This window comes from Fusarium solani, assembly GCF_023522795.1.
Source record: "Fusarium solani strain SB1 chromosome Unknown bctg00000012, whole genome shotgun sequence".
Classification (NCBI taxonomy): domain Eukaryota; kingdom Fungi; phylum Ascomycota; class Sordariomycetes; order Hypocreales; family Nectriaceae; genus Fusarium; species Fusarium solani.
The window spans coordinates 612,527-629,615 of NW_027072146.1; the positions used below are offsets into that span (position 1 = coordinate 612,527).

Consider the following 17,089-nt stretch of genomic DNA (forward strand, 5'->3'; position numbering starts at 1 on the left):
CCAAGCTTTAGCCACTATTCGTTTGGCAGTGTGGCTGGCTGGATGCATAAGTATATCGGCGGACTCAGTCTCCTCGAGCCTGCGTGAAAGAAAGTCAGAGTGGCGCCCGCTCCTGGAGGTGGAATAGACAGGGCTCAGACGAGTTTCGTGAGCCCATATGGGGAGGTTTCGTGCAAGTGGTGGGTAGAGGCTGAGGATGGTCATGGACCCGAAGTGAGGTGGAGGGGCTCCGATTTTTATATCCAGGTCCAGATACCACCGAACACAAGGGCGGTTATAATGCTTCCTGGTGAGGTTGAGATAATAAACATCGGCAGTGGCTTTCACGAGTGTTTTATTAAGGACTTTAGAGTCCCTATCTTGGGAAAATAAAGAAGTAATTAATTGTGAACTAGAAATTATTAATAGTCCTTTTCGGGTCAGGGTTAGCACATATATTTAGATCTTTCCTTATATACCTATATCTACCTTATATATATTTACTATCCTTTTATTTATTATTTAACTTTTCTAAATACTAATTTAGCGCTCTTATAATAAGATTACAAGACTTATCCTATTATAAATATCTTTATTAAAATACTCTAATAAGCTTATATACTTAGGTTTCTATATTACGCACGACCTATGCTTGTTTTTTTCGCATAATAATAAGACTCTCTTTATCTAAGGTAGCCTTAACTTTATTACTTCCTAACGCTAAATTTACATGGCTATCTAATTAGATGTATGCCAGCTGGCCCAACCACGAGTTTTGGTACACCTATTGATACAATTGTGAGCTGCAATGAATTAATAAGTCGAGAACAGTGTGGCATGGCCTAATTATAACTGGTCATCTCGCTATCGGGAGATGTGACGTGGATGCGTTCCCTGATCTGACCATCATGCCGTGGAGGCATAGGACTGAGATTTAGTGGGAAGCCGATGATAAGAGCAAAGTGAGTGATGGGTGAATGACCATGGTGCGATAACTGGTTGGCTGTTCCACGCTGGACGCCACCCGAATGTGGATGGCCAGGAACGGGCGACGAGGTAAGCCGCAGGGCGAATGAGCAGTAGGCGAATGCAGCCCTCCATAAAGAGTACGTATCTGTTTGATAAGCTCACGTTGCTGCTCGCCCTGCTTCGCGGTCTTGACTGCTGCTTTTGACAGAGCGAAACTGTCCAGCTGCGAGGCCCCTTGTTCAGCTCTGGGTTTTGTGATTCGCTGAACCAGTTTCGCTGTGCGTTATTTCAACCCTCTTTGCAGCAGCCACTGGCTGCCTTTCGAGGCAACTGAGCAATGCCCCTGCTTATGGCGTGTGGTGAGCAGCCACTTCACAGTCGTTCTATGCAATCACAGAGCGATGAGCGAGAGCCTGATGGGATCTTTCACCAATCACATTAGAGGCCAAGACATTCGATAACACATAATTATGCAGTTATGTCGGTTTGTCTTTTCAAAAGCAGGCTGCGAGAAATTGATCCAATTTTGAACTTTTCCCCTCAAATTGTTACTGTGGTCGTTTATCACGAGATAGCAATCAACGTGATGTTGAACGCAAACATCCACTTCCCACCGGTGGTGCTGCTCCTCATTATACGGGGGGTGGCAGCCGCCGAAGACTCAAGCGAGTTTACATTGAATCTCTTCACTGATATTGCTCCGTAAGTTATCAGGCCTTCCGCCAGACACCCACTGATACCTGGCTACAGCATCCTTGCACTGTTTGGGGAGCAATTTGCCCAACAGTATCTCAGCCAAAGCTTCACTTGGCTCGATCACTTGATCTTTGCCTGCGTTCCGCTCGGTATCATCACAGCGCTTTCGGGCGCCATTCGCACCCGTGGCCCCAGGCTCGCCCGGTCGTTCATCGGCCGTGCCCGAGAAAACCTAGCTACCGTCGAAATTGGCCTCATGTCATCAGTATCTCATGAGGTGTGTGAGATGTTCAACGGGAGTGGCATCGTCCGGACGATGGGAAGATCTACGCTCGCTCAGATCATCATTTTGCCGGATGTGTATGATGCCGTCCAGAGAGGCGAGTCCGATGATCCATCGTGTGGCATTCATACGCTCCAGACGGCGCTCCAGTCTAGGGAGCGGGAAATCCCACCTATGGAGAGGTCCAGTGAGTTCACGTCGGCCACCTTCAGGTGTGCCATCAGTGAGCTAACAGATGTCTTTACCAGAGTATCAAGGCAAAACCTACCGACGACTTCAAAGACTGCTAGACCCCGAGAACGCAAAAGAAAGCCCAAACAATCAGCCGGGAGCACCACTTAATCCAAAATGCCCACCAAACCTTCAGCTGAACGTCTCAACCGGCCAGTCCTCCCGTGCAAGGAAGGATGCCGAACTTTTCGCTGCTTCCACCACTGCAGTTGCTCTCCAGTTCTCACTACTTGCCATTGCCGCTGTTGTGACACACAATGGTCCTACCAGCAAAGCAGTCGGGGTTGAGAACAACCTTTATGGATTTCCTTGTTACGTTGCTGGGTCTGTCCTTCTCTGTATTGGAATGGCCATCTGCTCTGCTGCTATTGAGAGCAGCACCGACGAATATGTATGGACGCGCTCGACAGGGGGGAACATTCCAGAAGACGAAACAGACTCGCAATCAACTCGTGACCCAACTCGTAACCCATACATCATGTGGATTCAGCAACCTCAAAGCGTCGGTGATCAGGCTTTCGAATCTTATGCCATTCTTGGAGGTTCAAAGCCGTATATCATCACATCGTCCCGCAGCAACGACCTTTGGACTGCGGAAACTTCCCGCAAGGGGTCTGGCGATGTGAACCAAGGCAGGAGGAGGTGGTGGGAGGTAGTTACTCTCATCGGGGTTCTCCTTGGATCTGCGGGATTCATCGTTCAATTCATTGGTCTACGAGGACTTCCATGGCCTGTAGCCGTGTCCCAACTGCTGGCTATTGTTTTCATGGCACTCGTCAGGGCCCTGATCCGACGTGGAGTTGGGATAATCCCCTTGGCCTGTCCAGCGCTACCAGGCTACGAGCTTGACTTCCTTGCAACCGAAATTGTCTTCTACCCCAACTTTCGCGAGTTCAAGGACGGTGAGCCATCAAATGGGGACTTGAGAGACAGGAATCTGAGTGACGTGTGTCGATGGGAGGTGCTGACAGCAAATGAAAAGGTTAGATTGACAGCTCCTTCAAACCTAGAGTCAGAAGGATCAGAAGACGGCACAGGCCCAATTCTTGATCTGGAAAACGACGCACAACCAACAGAAGGCCCAGACTCTGAGCCTCGTCAGAAAAGCTCCAGCCAACAGCTTGTCGAAGTCCGTGCGAGATTGGGGGACTTGTGCAAATGGAAAACCGCCGTGTCTGAAATGGCAGTTGTTTTAGCGCAGTCGGTTGAGCATTTCATGGAAATCTTCTGCGAGGACGAAACGTTGGAATTCGGCCTCATAGAAGACCAGTTAGACGAGATCCCATGGGCAATCAAAACTAGCAATCTCTATACTACTAGTGACGATGATGTAGAGGAGGTAGTGGTTCACATTGAAAGGAAGAATGGCACATGGGTCGCCGAGCTGGGGAAGATTGAGGCGACAATGTCGCTTTGGATGGCTAGCATTGAGGCACAACAGGTTGCGGAACAGAGTAAGGCAACTGACAACCGTTTAGATAGAGGAAAGGGGGATTGGAGAAGATCCGGCGGCGCCAAGGTCAAGTTTCGCAGGATTGTCGGCGATTGGAGGGGCAAGACCATTGACGATTCATTGAAGCGAGATATCTCGTGGTGGATTGGTAATGATATTGCCTTAGAATGCGAAGATGAGCACGAAGCCTCTCACCAAGGTGGGAACAAGGGCTCGAGCCTCTTGATAGGGTTCGATATGCCCTGGCGAGGTAAGATGTTGTGGTCATGGCCAATCAACCCATACTCGCTAATAGGTTGGTCTAGGGAACGCACGACCTCATCACTCGAGTGAGCGAAGAATGATTCACTCATCGACTGCAGACCTCCCATACATCATGGCGCAACACCTCTTTACAAGTTTCATCTGGGCCGCCACGGAACACATGCCAAAGGACATTTTACACCAGGGAGAGCCGAACGCCTCCGACTTCGTCAAGCTCGATTCAGCCACCGAGTTCGACCCGGACAAATTAATTTCCACGTGGTATAAGCCGCGCCTGAGCCATTCTAGACTATCACGGGCGGCAAAGGAGATAGAATCAGGAGGGCTTGGGACGGTAAACGACATTCTCTTGTGCATGATCCCGGCCCTCAGCTTTAGGGACCTGCTCCCTAATGAGGTAGTCCTTGGACTCATGCCATCAGTCTCCGAGGGGATTCAGCAATACGGATGGCAGGAAACGACACATCTATACAGCAAACTGCTAGGACAATGCAGTAGTCGAGATGGCGAGCGTTTCGTGACAGCGGTATTAGTGGAAACGATCGAGTTTATACTTATCGCCTCACAAAGTCATGCGTTGATCGACACACTTAGAAGCATTTTAGTTGAGATTGCTGAGAAATTTTCACGCACGCTGAGGCACCTAGCACCAGGCCTTCATCTGCAGGATCGCGCACAAAAGCTCTATCAGGTTTTCAGGCGTTGTGGGTTCCGCCATAGCCTTGCGAAAGCCCTCTTACCATACAGCGACACCATGGTGAGGCAGGACTCTTCTGGCTTTCGAAAGGCTTGTGGGTTTCGGGAAGCGCATCTTAATGCTTTGCTGAGAAGTTATACGATCCTGAATGACCCTTTTGGTAAGTTCTACCTGGTTACACGTCCCCTCGAGATTGAAAAGTGCCCCCAAGCTTACCATTTTAGATTCTGAAAGGGCATTGCCTGACATATTTGGATGGACTCCATTACACTATGCTATAACTGCCCCGCCTCAAGAGTATCCTGAGTTCGCAAGATATGTCGGTAGGGGAACCCTGACGCCGGGGGTGGAGGCATATTTGTGCCTAAGCAAATCTCATCGGAGCCCCTTTCATGTTGCAGCTTCTTTCGGTCATCTAGAATTTCTCACCGCATGCTTCGACTGTGTCGAAACAGATGCCCAAAAGGATGCCCTGAAGACAGGCGGATTGGACGGCAAGACCCCATTGCATCTCGCAGTGGAGGGACAGCACTTGGACTGCGTCGAGCTGTTGCTAAAGCACCTGTCACCTAGTCAAACCGACATCTGGGGACGACTTCCTATCCATGTCGCAGCCCTTGGACGGAGCTATGAGATTGGAAGAAGACTGTTGGCCCATTTTCCTGAGGCTTTTCATGTCGACAACCTCGGCAACACCCCACTGACATACCTTCTGAGGAATGAAGACGACGAGACAGCAGACCAGAGTCGTACCGACTTTGCCAAAGAACTCATGGCAACATGGACCGCGGCCAAGGCCGACGGCGGCAGCGGAAACTCTTTCCTTCACTATGTGGCTGCATTCTCAGATGAGGATGAAATTGAGGATCTCGTAAAAGAGTTGGGAAACGTCAACATCCCAAACAGACAAGGCCAGACGCCGCTGCATCTAGCCGCTCTCGAGCGTAGGACAGCAGCTGCAAGGAAGCTAATCAGTCTAGGGGCCCAGGTCGGAAGCATTGACGACAGAGGCTGGAATGCATTGCATTACGCAGCAGACTGCCGCGACGCTGAAAGTGACCTGGTATCCTTGATCTTGAATGCTGGGAGAGACACGATCAAAGCCACCACAAAGAAGGCTCTCAAAACGCCCCTACACATTGCGGCTGCAGCGGGCAATACGTCGACTGCAATGCTTCTGGTCTCTGAAGGCGCTGAGCTCAGCGCCCACGACAAGGATGGAGATACGGCGCTGCAGCTGGCGTTGAAACACAATTGGCAAGAGACACTTGACAAATTGCTCTCCTGTGATGAGGTACTTAACGGCTGGCAGGAGAGTGGCCCGGATGGCTTCCAAGATCTTGATTTGGCCATCAGGCATTGTAACACGGAATGTCTCAGTACCGCCCTTCTGCATGCGGCAACGAACATGCCGATGCGGATCTACGGGTTGAAAGCCATGGTTACTGACCGAAAGTGGGAAATTGAGGATACTGATTTGTTCGACCGTGTCTTTGAGAGCATTCCAGACATGCAGTTATCAATCCTGGACCTCAACATTCTCATTCGAATGTCCCTCACAACGAACACCAGCGAAGCTGTCCTTCAAGCTTGGATCTCCAGACGCGACGATTTGGAGGCATTGAGAGAGGACCCATGGGCACTACACTTTCTTGCCCAGCATGGCGATACAGCCACTCTTGCACAGCTTCTCGAAGCCGGGGCAGATGCTTTGCGCCTGGACAAGGATAATTGGATCCCGTCAGACGTCGCTGACAGTTACGGCCAGACCGAGGCGGGCGACCTTTTGAGGGAACACCTGGCAAAGACCGACGTTGAACGACTCGACAGACCGTCGTATCCTGTCCCAGCAACTATTCGTGATATATACCAGGACCCTGACATCACTATCAGAGGTGCCCGTGACGGGCTGGATATCTCGGCCGCTCTGACTAACCCGGGGCTCTCATCTGCTGTTTTTCGCACCCAAGAATGCATACCGCCTAATGCTGAACACTTTTACTTTGAGGCTGGGACGTGGATCAAGAATGAAAGCGGGTGCGTATTTATATCGACCCTTCTAAGAATTTAACCAAGTTCTTAACGACCCTGGTTTTTGCATTTACTAACGCGGTGTAGTAAACTTTACGTCGGATTCTGCACCGCCGACCTACCACGCGACAAACTACCCGGGCAACACCCTGGCTCCTGGTCCTACGAGATTTCGACCGCGACCTTGACTGCCTGGGCATCCGGGGAGAACGACGCCAGCAGCCAGACCATCGAATCTGGAGGACAACGTCTCAACGTGGGATGCGGGCTGAACATGCGCACGGGTGAAGGCTTCGTAACCCTGAATGGGAATCGGCTGAAATCAAGTAAATACTATGTTTTATCATCCATTACCACGCTAATTTGCTCCTAGAAACCGCCTTTAACAAGCACAAGTTCTTCGTGGGCAAGGTTTATCCTTGCGTGGCCTTTTCCACTCACAAACTGAGAGGTTGCTTGGGGGGTCGTGTTGTTTTCTCACCGTCTCCGACAATCCGATTTCGTTATGTGGGACCGTACTCTTGAAGTTAGGCGATGTTTTGTAGTTTCATGCGAAGTGGTTCGATTCCTTATATCTGGTATTTCCTTCTGCTCATTAGACTATACCGTGTACTGTGACGGCGTATAACCCTCATTTTTCACTGCATGATCATGTCTCCTGTGCCTCAGTTCACGGTCATTCTCTACGTTTTGCTTGTTGAAGTTGTTGCTGACGACCGGGCCATTGTGCTTATTCAACGCCATATGTTGGCCAATGAGCTGGTAGACTCAGATGACCGTGAATTATTCTGCCTTGCTGCCTGTAATTAGTGCGCCCCGCCCCATCACGGCTTTGCTGGGACGATTACGTTGCGTGAATAGATCGCCACCTGCTTGACCGTTAGGATAAAGAGAATTAAGTCCCTTCTCATGGAAGCGGGCTCTGAACTTGGCGTCTAAACATGTCAACCACCACTTCTGGCTTGGCCTTTGCCTCTGTCGTCTCCGAAGCCGAAGGTGCAGACATTGAGGGCACCTACCTCTCTCTCGACAGTCGACATATCCGACTTCTAACGCTCGAACCTGGGAAATACGGCGGCGATATCGTAGGCCATCTCGAAATAGTTGACCTCAAGGACGAGCCCATCTTTGAAGCTCTGTCCTATTGTTGGGGTGATAGAACTGATGTTTGCGAGATCACTGTCGATGAGCATAAGGTTTGCGTTACGAGGAACCTGTACAGGGCTCTTCAGAGACTGAGATATGAGGCCGTTCCCCGTCAAGTCTGGGCTGACGCCATTTGCATCAATCAAGAAGATGATGTCGAAAAGGCTCACCAGGTCAACTTGATGAGGGATATCTTTACGAGAGCTTCCGGGACCACGCTCTTTATCGGTGACTACCAAGACGATGCAACGCCTTCTACGCCATTCAGCACAGAGGTCGAACCAGAAAGCCAGGCCGGAGTCGAGAACGCGATTGCACTTATCCGCAAGCTGGCTGACGATCATCACATCTTCTACCTCGACTTCAACACCGATGAGAGCTCTTTACCAGACAAGTCATTCCGAGTCCTGTACAAAGCCACCGAATGCATATGCTCTCTTGTCACCCAGCCTTGGTGGTCCCGCATGTGGACCGTCCAAGAAGCCGTCCTCCCAGATGATCCAACCGTGCAATACGGGGCCATCAAGATGAGTTGGATGTTCTTCAGTCAGGCTGTGGATAACATGTTTGGACATTTTCAGAGAAGATGCTGCAACATGAAAGTCCGAAACGACTTGGCTGAGGAGCCGCCGATTGTGACCTTTTACAATAAGGTCTCGGCTGTTGATCGACGAAGAGAAGATCCACTGCCACTGAATATGCTCTTGGGCAGATTCCGTGATCGCAAAGCGACTGATCCCAGAGATATGATCTATGGGGTCCTCGGACTTGCGCATGACGAGGCTGCTGTGGCGGGAATCGAAGCTGATTACACCATCGAGACGGTGCAGTTGTATGCCCAGATAGCTCGCAAGTTGATACAGCTACACGGCGATCTCCGGCCGTTTATGCAAGTCTATCACTTCCAGGGAGATCGTCTTCAGGGACTTCCTTCATGGGTTCCGGATTATTCCCTCGGTGGCGATTGGGAATACTACTCCGTCGCTTTACTGTACGTTCAGGACTTTTGGAAGCCCGTCGACTTGACCCCATTCAAGCCTCCCGCTGGGGACAACCCTTTGGAGCTGGACGTTTCTGGAATTCTCTTTGACGACATCATAGCTGTTGGCGATGCAGTGACACCTTGTCCAAGGAAGCAGATTATGGAGGTGTTTGACAAGTGGGTTGACCTCGTTCGATCTCTCGGTTACTGGAACTCCCGATATCCCACTCAAGAGGGCACATACGAGGACAACATGTGGATGATACTCTGCCGTGGTCTGATTTGGCTTAACTCGCATGACTACCGAATGGCAACCCACCAAGACAGACAGCTCGTGGAGGTGGAAATTCCTACAATTCTAGACGGAAGGCCAGTCAACATTGACCTACAGCTGCTATATTTTCAGCGGTTCTTCATCACGCGCAAAGGCTATATGGGCCTGGCATCTCCGGATATTCAAGTCGGAGACACGGTCCATGTTTTGGTTGGCGGAAATACCCCATTCATTATGAGAAAACCTGGACAGGGCCTCAGCGACCAGAGCAACCATTTCTCTCTCGTCTCTGCGGCCTTTGTCCATGGAATCATGCAGGGAGGTCTGTTGCCCAAAGAGGAAGAGCTGGAGTCATTCACTCTTGTTTAGCGCCTTTCTTCATAGACACTCTGTCGAATAGCATTCGAGTACTGAGGCTCGAGTGGTATACAATGCACGAGAAATACTGCAGTAAGTCCCTGGAGGCGGGTTGGATATATTCTCGACAGCCAGCTCTGGAGCTACAGAGATCATCGTCAATCTGAATTCTGGCACATGTGGACGATCCTTCTAAGTAACTCAGTTCCTTTATCTTGCCCTCAGAATTCCCACTGCTTCATGAGAGTGTTCTCTTCAATCTCCTTGGCAAAGTTGGCCAGGTGGGTCGAGTGACACCAGGGCTTAATCTCCTCCTCCTTCCGAATCGTGCCAGAGAAGAAAGTGCACCACTTCAGTCTGGGATGCGCCTCATTGATCTCGGCTCGAGTAGACTCATGAAGCATCTTGCCAAAATCCTTGACGTGAGGATGATATCCCGTGTTGTCGTATGTTGTCGCGAGCTGGATAAGTTGCCCAAAGTATGTAATGGTTCCGTCGACCCCCATGTCTTCATGGCGGATGATAGCTTCAGAGGTTGCCTCGGCTTGATCTTTGGTAGCCCCAATGTCGTTCAGGATGTGGAGAGCTTTGATGCCGCCATAAATGTCAAACGACATGCGGGTCGCAGTGAGATTCTCCTCGGCGGTGCCGATATCATGCAAGAGGCACGTGAGAGCCCAGCTGGAGGGGTTCACGACAGCATACCGTTCAGGGAACTGCTGCTTCGTGATGGCCATTCCTATACCTGATATTAGTCATGTAAAGATGAGACTGAGTGTTGGATATGTACCGATGTAGTAAACTCGCATCGAGTGGTTGAACGTCTCGGGGTGAAGTCGAGCCTTGACATAGTCGGCCGTCTTTGCAACGATCGAATCATGCGATGGAAACTTGATGTCTTTGATTGATAAGGGACTGGGTTCATTGATGAAACTCTTGTCGCCGAAAATAGCTCCCGCATCAGCAGGGGTGCTGGTCCAGCCGTTGGCACCGACTTCGTCTTGAGACATTGTGACGAGTAAGATGCGGGATTACCGAGTCCTGTGGAGATGGGAAGAGGGAATCAATATGATATGATGAAGAGTCAAAGTTTTATTTGTAGCAGAAGGAAAGATCAGTCAAATCTCCGCATGGTGGCACACATCAGCAATTCCTGACGTAATGCACTATCCACGTTCCCAACACAGAGAGCTGATGTAATCCGGAGGAGATCTCTAAATTCCCATAGTGATTGATCATTGCCGAACTCAACCGGCCGCCGGGGATTGGCCGCCGACTTGATGTGTCATTGCCAAGTTAAAGAATACCTCTTCTCCAATGGTTGAGAGCGGAGAACCTAGCCTCTTGCAGAGAATGCCCTCGGTGAAGATTTGTCATCGAGATAACCTTTGACGCGGCATGTCATAGCTCGCCCTTATCCTGCGCCCTAGTGTCAAGAGCATGTAAGTATGCGGGAACAAGGAGGTTCTGTAAGTAGTAACCGAGGATAAAAGATGAGGTTGGGATAAACGCTAGGGCATGACAAAAGCGTATGCAAATCGTTCTAATCGATCCGTACTAGTTGCAGGAGGCACAGCTAAGCGGATGGGTTGAAGAGCAGATGTGTGACATGCTGGCTTGGCTAGTTGATGAGTATTATCTCCTTGAGTGCATAACCAGTAAACTGACCTAAGAAAAATATTAAAATACTAGATTTGAGCTCCAGTTTGTAGTATAGCAGTGCCCTCTACTTGAAGGTTATTAGAATGTAGGATAGCAAGGTGATTTAAGGAAGCATTTAGTAGTGATACCCCTAGCAGGAAAGACTTTCAAAACATTAACTAGCATGAGATTTCCTCTTAAAACTGAAACCAGACAAGACTAGGATGATACCAGAGTATTTTGGTGTCGATGCTGTTAAGCAAATCTCCATAATTACTGTAGTAATCGGTGCCGTCGGCGTTTTGCCCTCTCGACCCGTCGAAGGAGCCACGGGAGGTTACTTTAGCCGCTTGAAAGAGCCCAGAAGCACTTAGAGCACCAATGAATCCAATGTGAGGAAATGGGTGATCTCGTGGTGTACTCATCGAGATGCCACTCTGCTCGCTCGATGTAACCTTCACGGTGACCCGAGCTTGATCAGGTGGCCAAGCCGGCCGAAAGGAAAAGAAGCTGAATCAAGGGCAGTGCCCAACAAAGCTCCGCAAAAATAAAGTTTATATACCATGTTGAAGAGTATTGTCTAGAAGTGGAAAACTCTACGGAGGATGATGAGAGTGACCAAAGAAGGAAACTGCCAAGTTCATGATGAGATGTCTTGGGTGACAATGGGTAATACGTATAAAATGAGGAGAACCCCGGCCTGAATGCTTCCCCCCGCACTCGATGAGTTGCATCAGGTTAAAATGGAATCGAACAAGGCACTTTGAACTGCCGGCTCCTCAATGACTCGGCTGCTGGTCACGACTGAATGGATTCATACGGATGCCACCCTACCCTGCAGGTTCGATATTTCTATTTAGCCGGAGCATACCTTTTGGCCATGGTTACTTGCTAAAAAAGACAGCGGTCAAGCCAATCGAAGAGGTGCGGCGTGTGTTTGTGACCACCGTCGTGAAGCCATTCGCAGCCCTTCCTGATCCGCTTAAAAAGATGATACCTTGCACACATACTAGTCGTTTCCTCAATAACCTTGAGAATACCAATTGCGTGATAGGAAGATTTTTTAGCGCAAGAAAAGATATCTTTGTCCTTAAAACATCTTGGCTCACAGACCCGAGATCCTCCGATAGGGGTGTTTCATGACGCGTTCTGGCTCCATCTGATCTTTGGCATATTTCTCCGACTGCAACTTGAAAATTTCTATTTCAGATGTATATACATGACCAAGCCCAGGAACATGTATCAACTTGATGGATCAGGATTCCAGGGAGGTTATTCCCGTCTTGCTGTTGGTCAGTCCTATTTCGCCGCCAAACATCTCCAGAGCCTCAAGTTACCCCACGAATGAGCATCAAACAAGCATTTAAACATGCTACAGCACCCACAAGAAGCTCCTGAAGAATTTCTCCAGTGGATACGTTTACCAATCCCGTTTCACAATGAATGGCTGAGATACAACCTAACAAGCGCCGTAAATGCTCCCGTGTGGAGAAGACGTTTCATACAAATAAGCCAAGATCTCGCCTCGCATCAGTGCGACCCAGGAATCTGCCCTCGGCCTACGGAAAATCGGGTCACTGTTCCGTTTCCTGGGGGCCACGGGATCTGTTCGAAACGTGGGCATATGACTTGAGGCTCGGAAGATGCACCCGTAGTCCGCGAAGACATGCATCTCATTGGTCGCGGGCAGTATAGCCTGAAGGTGATCGACCACGCCACCGCTGTACATGAAACCTTCCATTGCCTCGGAATAAGACGTGCTCCTATAGGATGGTCTTTGGTAGGTGGCATTATTGGAGACCTGGGGCATTGAGGTGGCTCTGTTGGGTAATTCGGATCTTCACTCTCCTTGCCAAGTCCCCAAACTTGGTCCCACGTTAACATTTTTACGTATACTCCGTTACGAATCCGGTTAGTGGTTTTATAGTCGGGGCTTTGGCTATAGGGGCCCAGTTATGCATATTGGTGTTCCCTGTATAGTAGGGGGCTTCACATTCTTCGAATACGGATATAAGAAGGGATTCTGTCTCTACCTTGATGATTCCTCAGCTCAAAGCAACCAACAGAACTCGATTTAGCCCAAGTCTCCTTCACAATGCATCACCCCAGCCTTTCTCTCGGTCTTCTCACTGGCCTCCTCGCCGGAGCTGCCAACGCCCACGGCCACGTCAAGTCCATCATCGTCGCAGGCGGCCAGACCTACACCGGTGGTCTTCCCTGGAACGCTCCTGCTGATGCTGTTGGATGGTCTGCCGGTAACCAAGATAACGGCTTTGTCGAACCCAATGCCTTCGGAACCGCCGACATCATCTGCCACAAGAACGGCAAGCCCGCTTCCAACGCCGCCACTGTCGCCGCTGGAGATACTCTCACATTGGTGTGGGATACTTGGCCAGAATCTCACAAGGGTCCTGTCATTGAGTATCTTGCTCCCGTCTCTGGAGACTTCGCGAGCATCAACAAGGCTAGCCTCTCGTGGACCAAAATCTCCCAGAAGGGCCTCATCTCCGGCTCGAACCCCGGAACCTGGGCTGCTGACCAACTTATTTCCAACGGGTTCTCTTGGACCGTCACGATCCCCAAGAACCTGAAGCCCGGCAACTATGTGCTCCGCCACGAGATCATCGCCCTTCACTCCGCCGGTCAGGCCAACGGAGCTCAGGCCTACCCCCAGTGCATCAACCTCAAGGTCACCGGCAGCGGTTCCGGTTCCCTCCAGGGCTCTGGCGCTTTCACCACCTTCTACACCCCCCAGGACCCCGGCATCCTGTTCAACCTCTACCAGTCCTTCAGCAGCTACCCCATCCCCGGACCCGCTGTCCAGACCCCTTAAGAAGGATCAACTCTGGTGTGGTACTACACCCCTTTTCAAGTTGAATGCGCTGGAATCGTGGACTTGAAGGAGCTACTTGAGCTCAGCTGGTCTTTTCTTCTTCTCTCGTCACTAGTTGAATCATTTCAAGGGCATGGCAATGGCCAAGAGCTGTGTCTGCCGGTAAATACTTTGATGTACTCTCAGAATGTCGATGCGAGCAGGATGGATATGCAATTTGGTTGCAGTCTACGGCATAACGGGCATTGTCGCCTCGCAACGCTATGTATATAAGAATGAACAACGTTAAACTCGTCTGATAATGTGCACCTTGACCCAACTCGAATGTCTAAGATTGGACTATAAAACGTCTAGCAGCAGGGGGATGCTGTCCCTCGCAGACAAAACCCCATTTTTGGCAGTTAACGAAAGGACTCGCTGCAAGACCGCATGACGAACAGTGCCATATCTAGCGATCCCACGCCGACTTTGCACTTAAATAAGGTTTAAAAGGCCACTCATGAGTAGTCAGTTTGGATGTCTAGTGGCGATGTATTAACTCCAAGAACATCGGCGACGTTTTTTAAACATGTGACACTCGGCTGCCCTATGTCTGAGATTGATCGACGATAACGCGGGTAAATTTTAGTGAAGATTCAGTTCTTTAAGCAGTTGTCAGTACTAGTAAGTCTTTTAGTTGAATATCCATGTTGATTGGAACACCTCTCGGTAGAGAATGGATGTGCGTCGAAGGCTTTTCCCAGCAGAGCCATTGGTGCAACTCTAAGCACTTGAAGCTGTGCAAATTTGGTCGAACCTAGATTCAAGTAGTAAACGCTTCCTACAGGGGATCTAGAAGGGTTGCTATTGTTATCATAGATGGGGGCTCTTGAAGAGGGCATTGGCCACAACCGTCAAAGACCAGTTATCAATCCCTACGTGAAGGCAACAAACCCCTACACAAAACACCGTACATTTTAAAACACCTCAATCTAGAAGTATGTATGGCTATCTTTGGCTGAGATACTGGGTAGTTGTTTAGGAGGAAAAAGTCAATCTAAAATTCAGATCTGGGAGCTGACAGCTTTAATGTCTCGTTATAAGCTGTCCGGTCTTTAGGAGAGTCACCCTACACCAAACAACCACCGGCTTCCCTAACTTATATCGTCCACAAAGAGACCATATCAGCAGTTCTACATTTAATGACGAAGATAATAGCCTGATGCAATGGCGTGCCCTCTTGTCTTTGCACTGCTCCAGTCGTCAAGCACTTGGAACCTCTAGGTCACAGAATCCTAACAGCGTTCTCGATAATGCTAGTCCGCTATGCACAAGCACACTACCAAAGAAGCGGAAACATTTTGCAGTCGTTGAAGCTCATCCTCATTATCATTACATAAACTATCGATTACATGCGTTACCTCCCAAACCTCCTCTTTATCCGTGAAATCGCTGGCGTCAGATACATTCCCTTTAGTCTGTCCCTCAAGTGATGATAATATTCAATGCGTTCGCCAGCCCGATGTATTGCGTTGAAATCTGCAGAGCCGCGATAGTCGTCTTGCTGGTTGAGTGTCCCGAAGCCTCCATGAGGCGGTTGATGAGTCCCGGCATCCACAAAAGAACGTACATGAAGGGATACGCGTTGAGAAGCATCATCCTCTTGATCTCGACTTCGACTTCGTGAGTGTCTCGTCGTATGGGGAACTCGCTTGCGTTGGTCTGCAACGTGGCACCTTGGCCATGTCTCTCAACTGGAGATGCGTCATCATACCTGACGTGAGCATTTTCCGGAATTGGCAGCCCCAATTCCTTTCTGGTCGCAGATGATATGTGACGCGTCGACCTTCTTCTCGGTCTGGTAGAGCTGGACCCCGACCCTTCTGCCGCCTCCAAGTCTAAGTCGGCTAGTTCTTCCTTGTTGCTGCTCCGTATCTTGTCGTCATCAATGTCTCGTTGCGAGTTTGTCGTATTCGATCCATCGCCAAAAGTACTGAGCTCGACTTCTTCATCCTTCATGACCTGGAACCCTCCCTTCCTCCCGCACTTCGACCAAAATGAGCCCATCGTTCCAGTAGAAGGTGTGTCGTAAGATGATGACCGTTGGTTAACTGGCTTCGATCCCAAGTGTCGTCGTAGATATGCCCAGATGTAGATGTAGATGGCAATAGTAGAGAAGATGACCAGAAATCGCCAACCATGACCCATGCCATAGCGAAGATCAGGTCGACCAGCAGAGATCCAACACCAATTGCCGCCGACAGGTACCATCTCGCCAAGGAATGTCGGAGTGAGGCTGGTGATGAGTGGAATAGTCCAGACAGAGAGACAGGTCAGGATCCATCCTTTCGTCGAGACGCCTGGCATGTACACGAAGCGTGTTACCGTGAGAAGAGTAACCAGGGCGATGGCGAGGATTGAAAAGTCGGCTGCCTGCACTGAGAACTGGCCCACCATGCCGTTCACGATGCATGGCGTACCGGGCTGTAGTTCACCAGTCTTGAGAAAGATTATGCCCGACACAGAGTTGTTCAAGGTGTTGATGAACTCTGAAGTGTCGTGTGAGTGATGTATCTCGAAATGTGATGCGATTGCAGTTGGAGATGAAAAGCGTACCTGCTACCACCAAGTTCAACACAAGAACATGCCGAAAGCTCCGCAAATGCCGACGATATATAATGAACGAAATCAGAACAAAAGTCGTCGCCAAGCACGAAAGAGCGCTGCCCGCCAAGGTGAGGGAGGAAATCACCCGATCCACGTCCACAGCCATGTTCAACCCATCTGTGTCGTATTTCTGCGGCGGTGACGGTGACAGTGACAGAATCCCAGAAAAGATAAAATCCAAGAAGAAGTGTCACCTTTAACAGTGCGTCGGGTCTTACTCACCCGAGACGCAGTCTCAGGGGTTGGACAAGGCAGGGGAGCCTTACCGAGGAAGGAATACGGGGTGACCGTTGTCAATTGAAGGGGTCATGGAAGATGGGATGAAGTGTGAACTTGTGGGGGAGCTGCGAGGCTTGAGGTCAAGAAGTCATTGCCATTGGTTCTTGGTATCGGAAATGGCGGGTATCTGAGAGCTAATTATTCCGTCTACAATGACTGATAAGTCCATCCTATCAAGCAAGATATCACAATTCCGAGACTTTTCTAGAACCGACGTCGAAAAAGACGTAAATTTTAGAGTTTATTCTACCGTTTGAAGTCCCCAACAAGCGAGTTTGAGAAAAGCCACTACTGCTGCCAGGGGCTCCGCATCAAATAACACTTCGGT

The 17,089-nt window shown here is 49.8% G+C and overlaps 5 protein-coding genes across 5 annotated transcripts; 3 read left to right on the forward strand and 2 right to left on the reverse strand.

Moving 5' to 3' along the window:
* Positions 1–1,534: 1,534 nt before the first annotated feature.
* On the forward strand, positions 1,535–7,128 carry MRS44_016203 (uncharacterized protein; the record flags this gene model as incomplete). Its single annotated transcript, XM_065617934.1, has 7 exons — positions 1,535–1,650; positions 1,699–2,114; positions 2,176–3,861; positions 3,917–4,732; positions 5,028–6,609; positions 6,691–6,929; positions 6,977–7,128. 7 exons carry the CDS (start codon positions 1,535–1,537, stop codon positions 7,126–7,128), a joined length of 5,007 nt encoding a protein of 1,668 aa, XP_065474006.1.
* Positions 7,129–7,544: 416 nt separating this feature from the next.
* On the forward strand, positions 7,545–9,374 carry MRS44_016204 (uncharacterized protein; the record flags this gene model as incomplete). The annotated part of the gene is made up of 1 exon (XM_046284372.2): positions 7,545–9,374. One exon carries the CDS (start codon positions 7,545–7,547, stop codon positions 9,372–9,374), a length of 1,830 nt encoding a protein of 609 aa, XP_046125144.2.
* Positions 9,375–9,583: 209 nt separating this feature from the next.
* Positions 9,584–10,372, reverse strand: MRS44_016205 (uncharacterized protein; the record flags this gene model as incomplete). The annotated part of the gene is made up of 2 exons (XM_046267954.2): positions 9,584–10,101; positions 10,153–10,372. 2 exons carry the CDS (start codon positions 10,370–10,372, stop codon positions 9,584–9,586), a joined length of 738 nt encoding a protein of 245 aa, XP_046125143.2.
* Positions 10,373–13,098: 2,726 nt separating this feature from the next.
* On the forward strand, positions 13,099–13,836 carry MRS44_016206 (uncharacterized protein; the record flags this gene model as incomplete). The annotated part of the gene is made up of 1 exon (XM_065617935.1): positions 13,099–13,836. One exon carries the CDS (start codon positions 13,099–13,101, stop codon positions 13,834–13,836), a length of 738 nt encoding a protein of 245 aa, XP_065474007.1.
* A 1,464-nt stretch (positions 13,837–15,300) lies between these two features.
* MRS44_016207 (uncharacterized protein) lies at positions 15,301–16,588 on the reverse strand (the record flags this gene model as incomplete). The annotated part of the gene is made up of 2 exons (XM_065617936.1): positions 15,301–16,362; positions 16,568–16,588. The coding sequence occupies 2 exons, from the start codon at positions 16,586–16,588 to the stop codon at positions 15,301–15,303; spliced, it is 1,083 nt and encodes a 360-aa protein (XP_065474008.1).
* Positions 16,589–17,089: the final 501 nt, after the last annotated feature.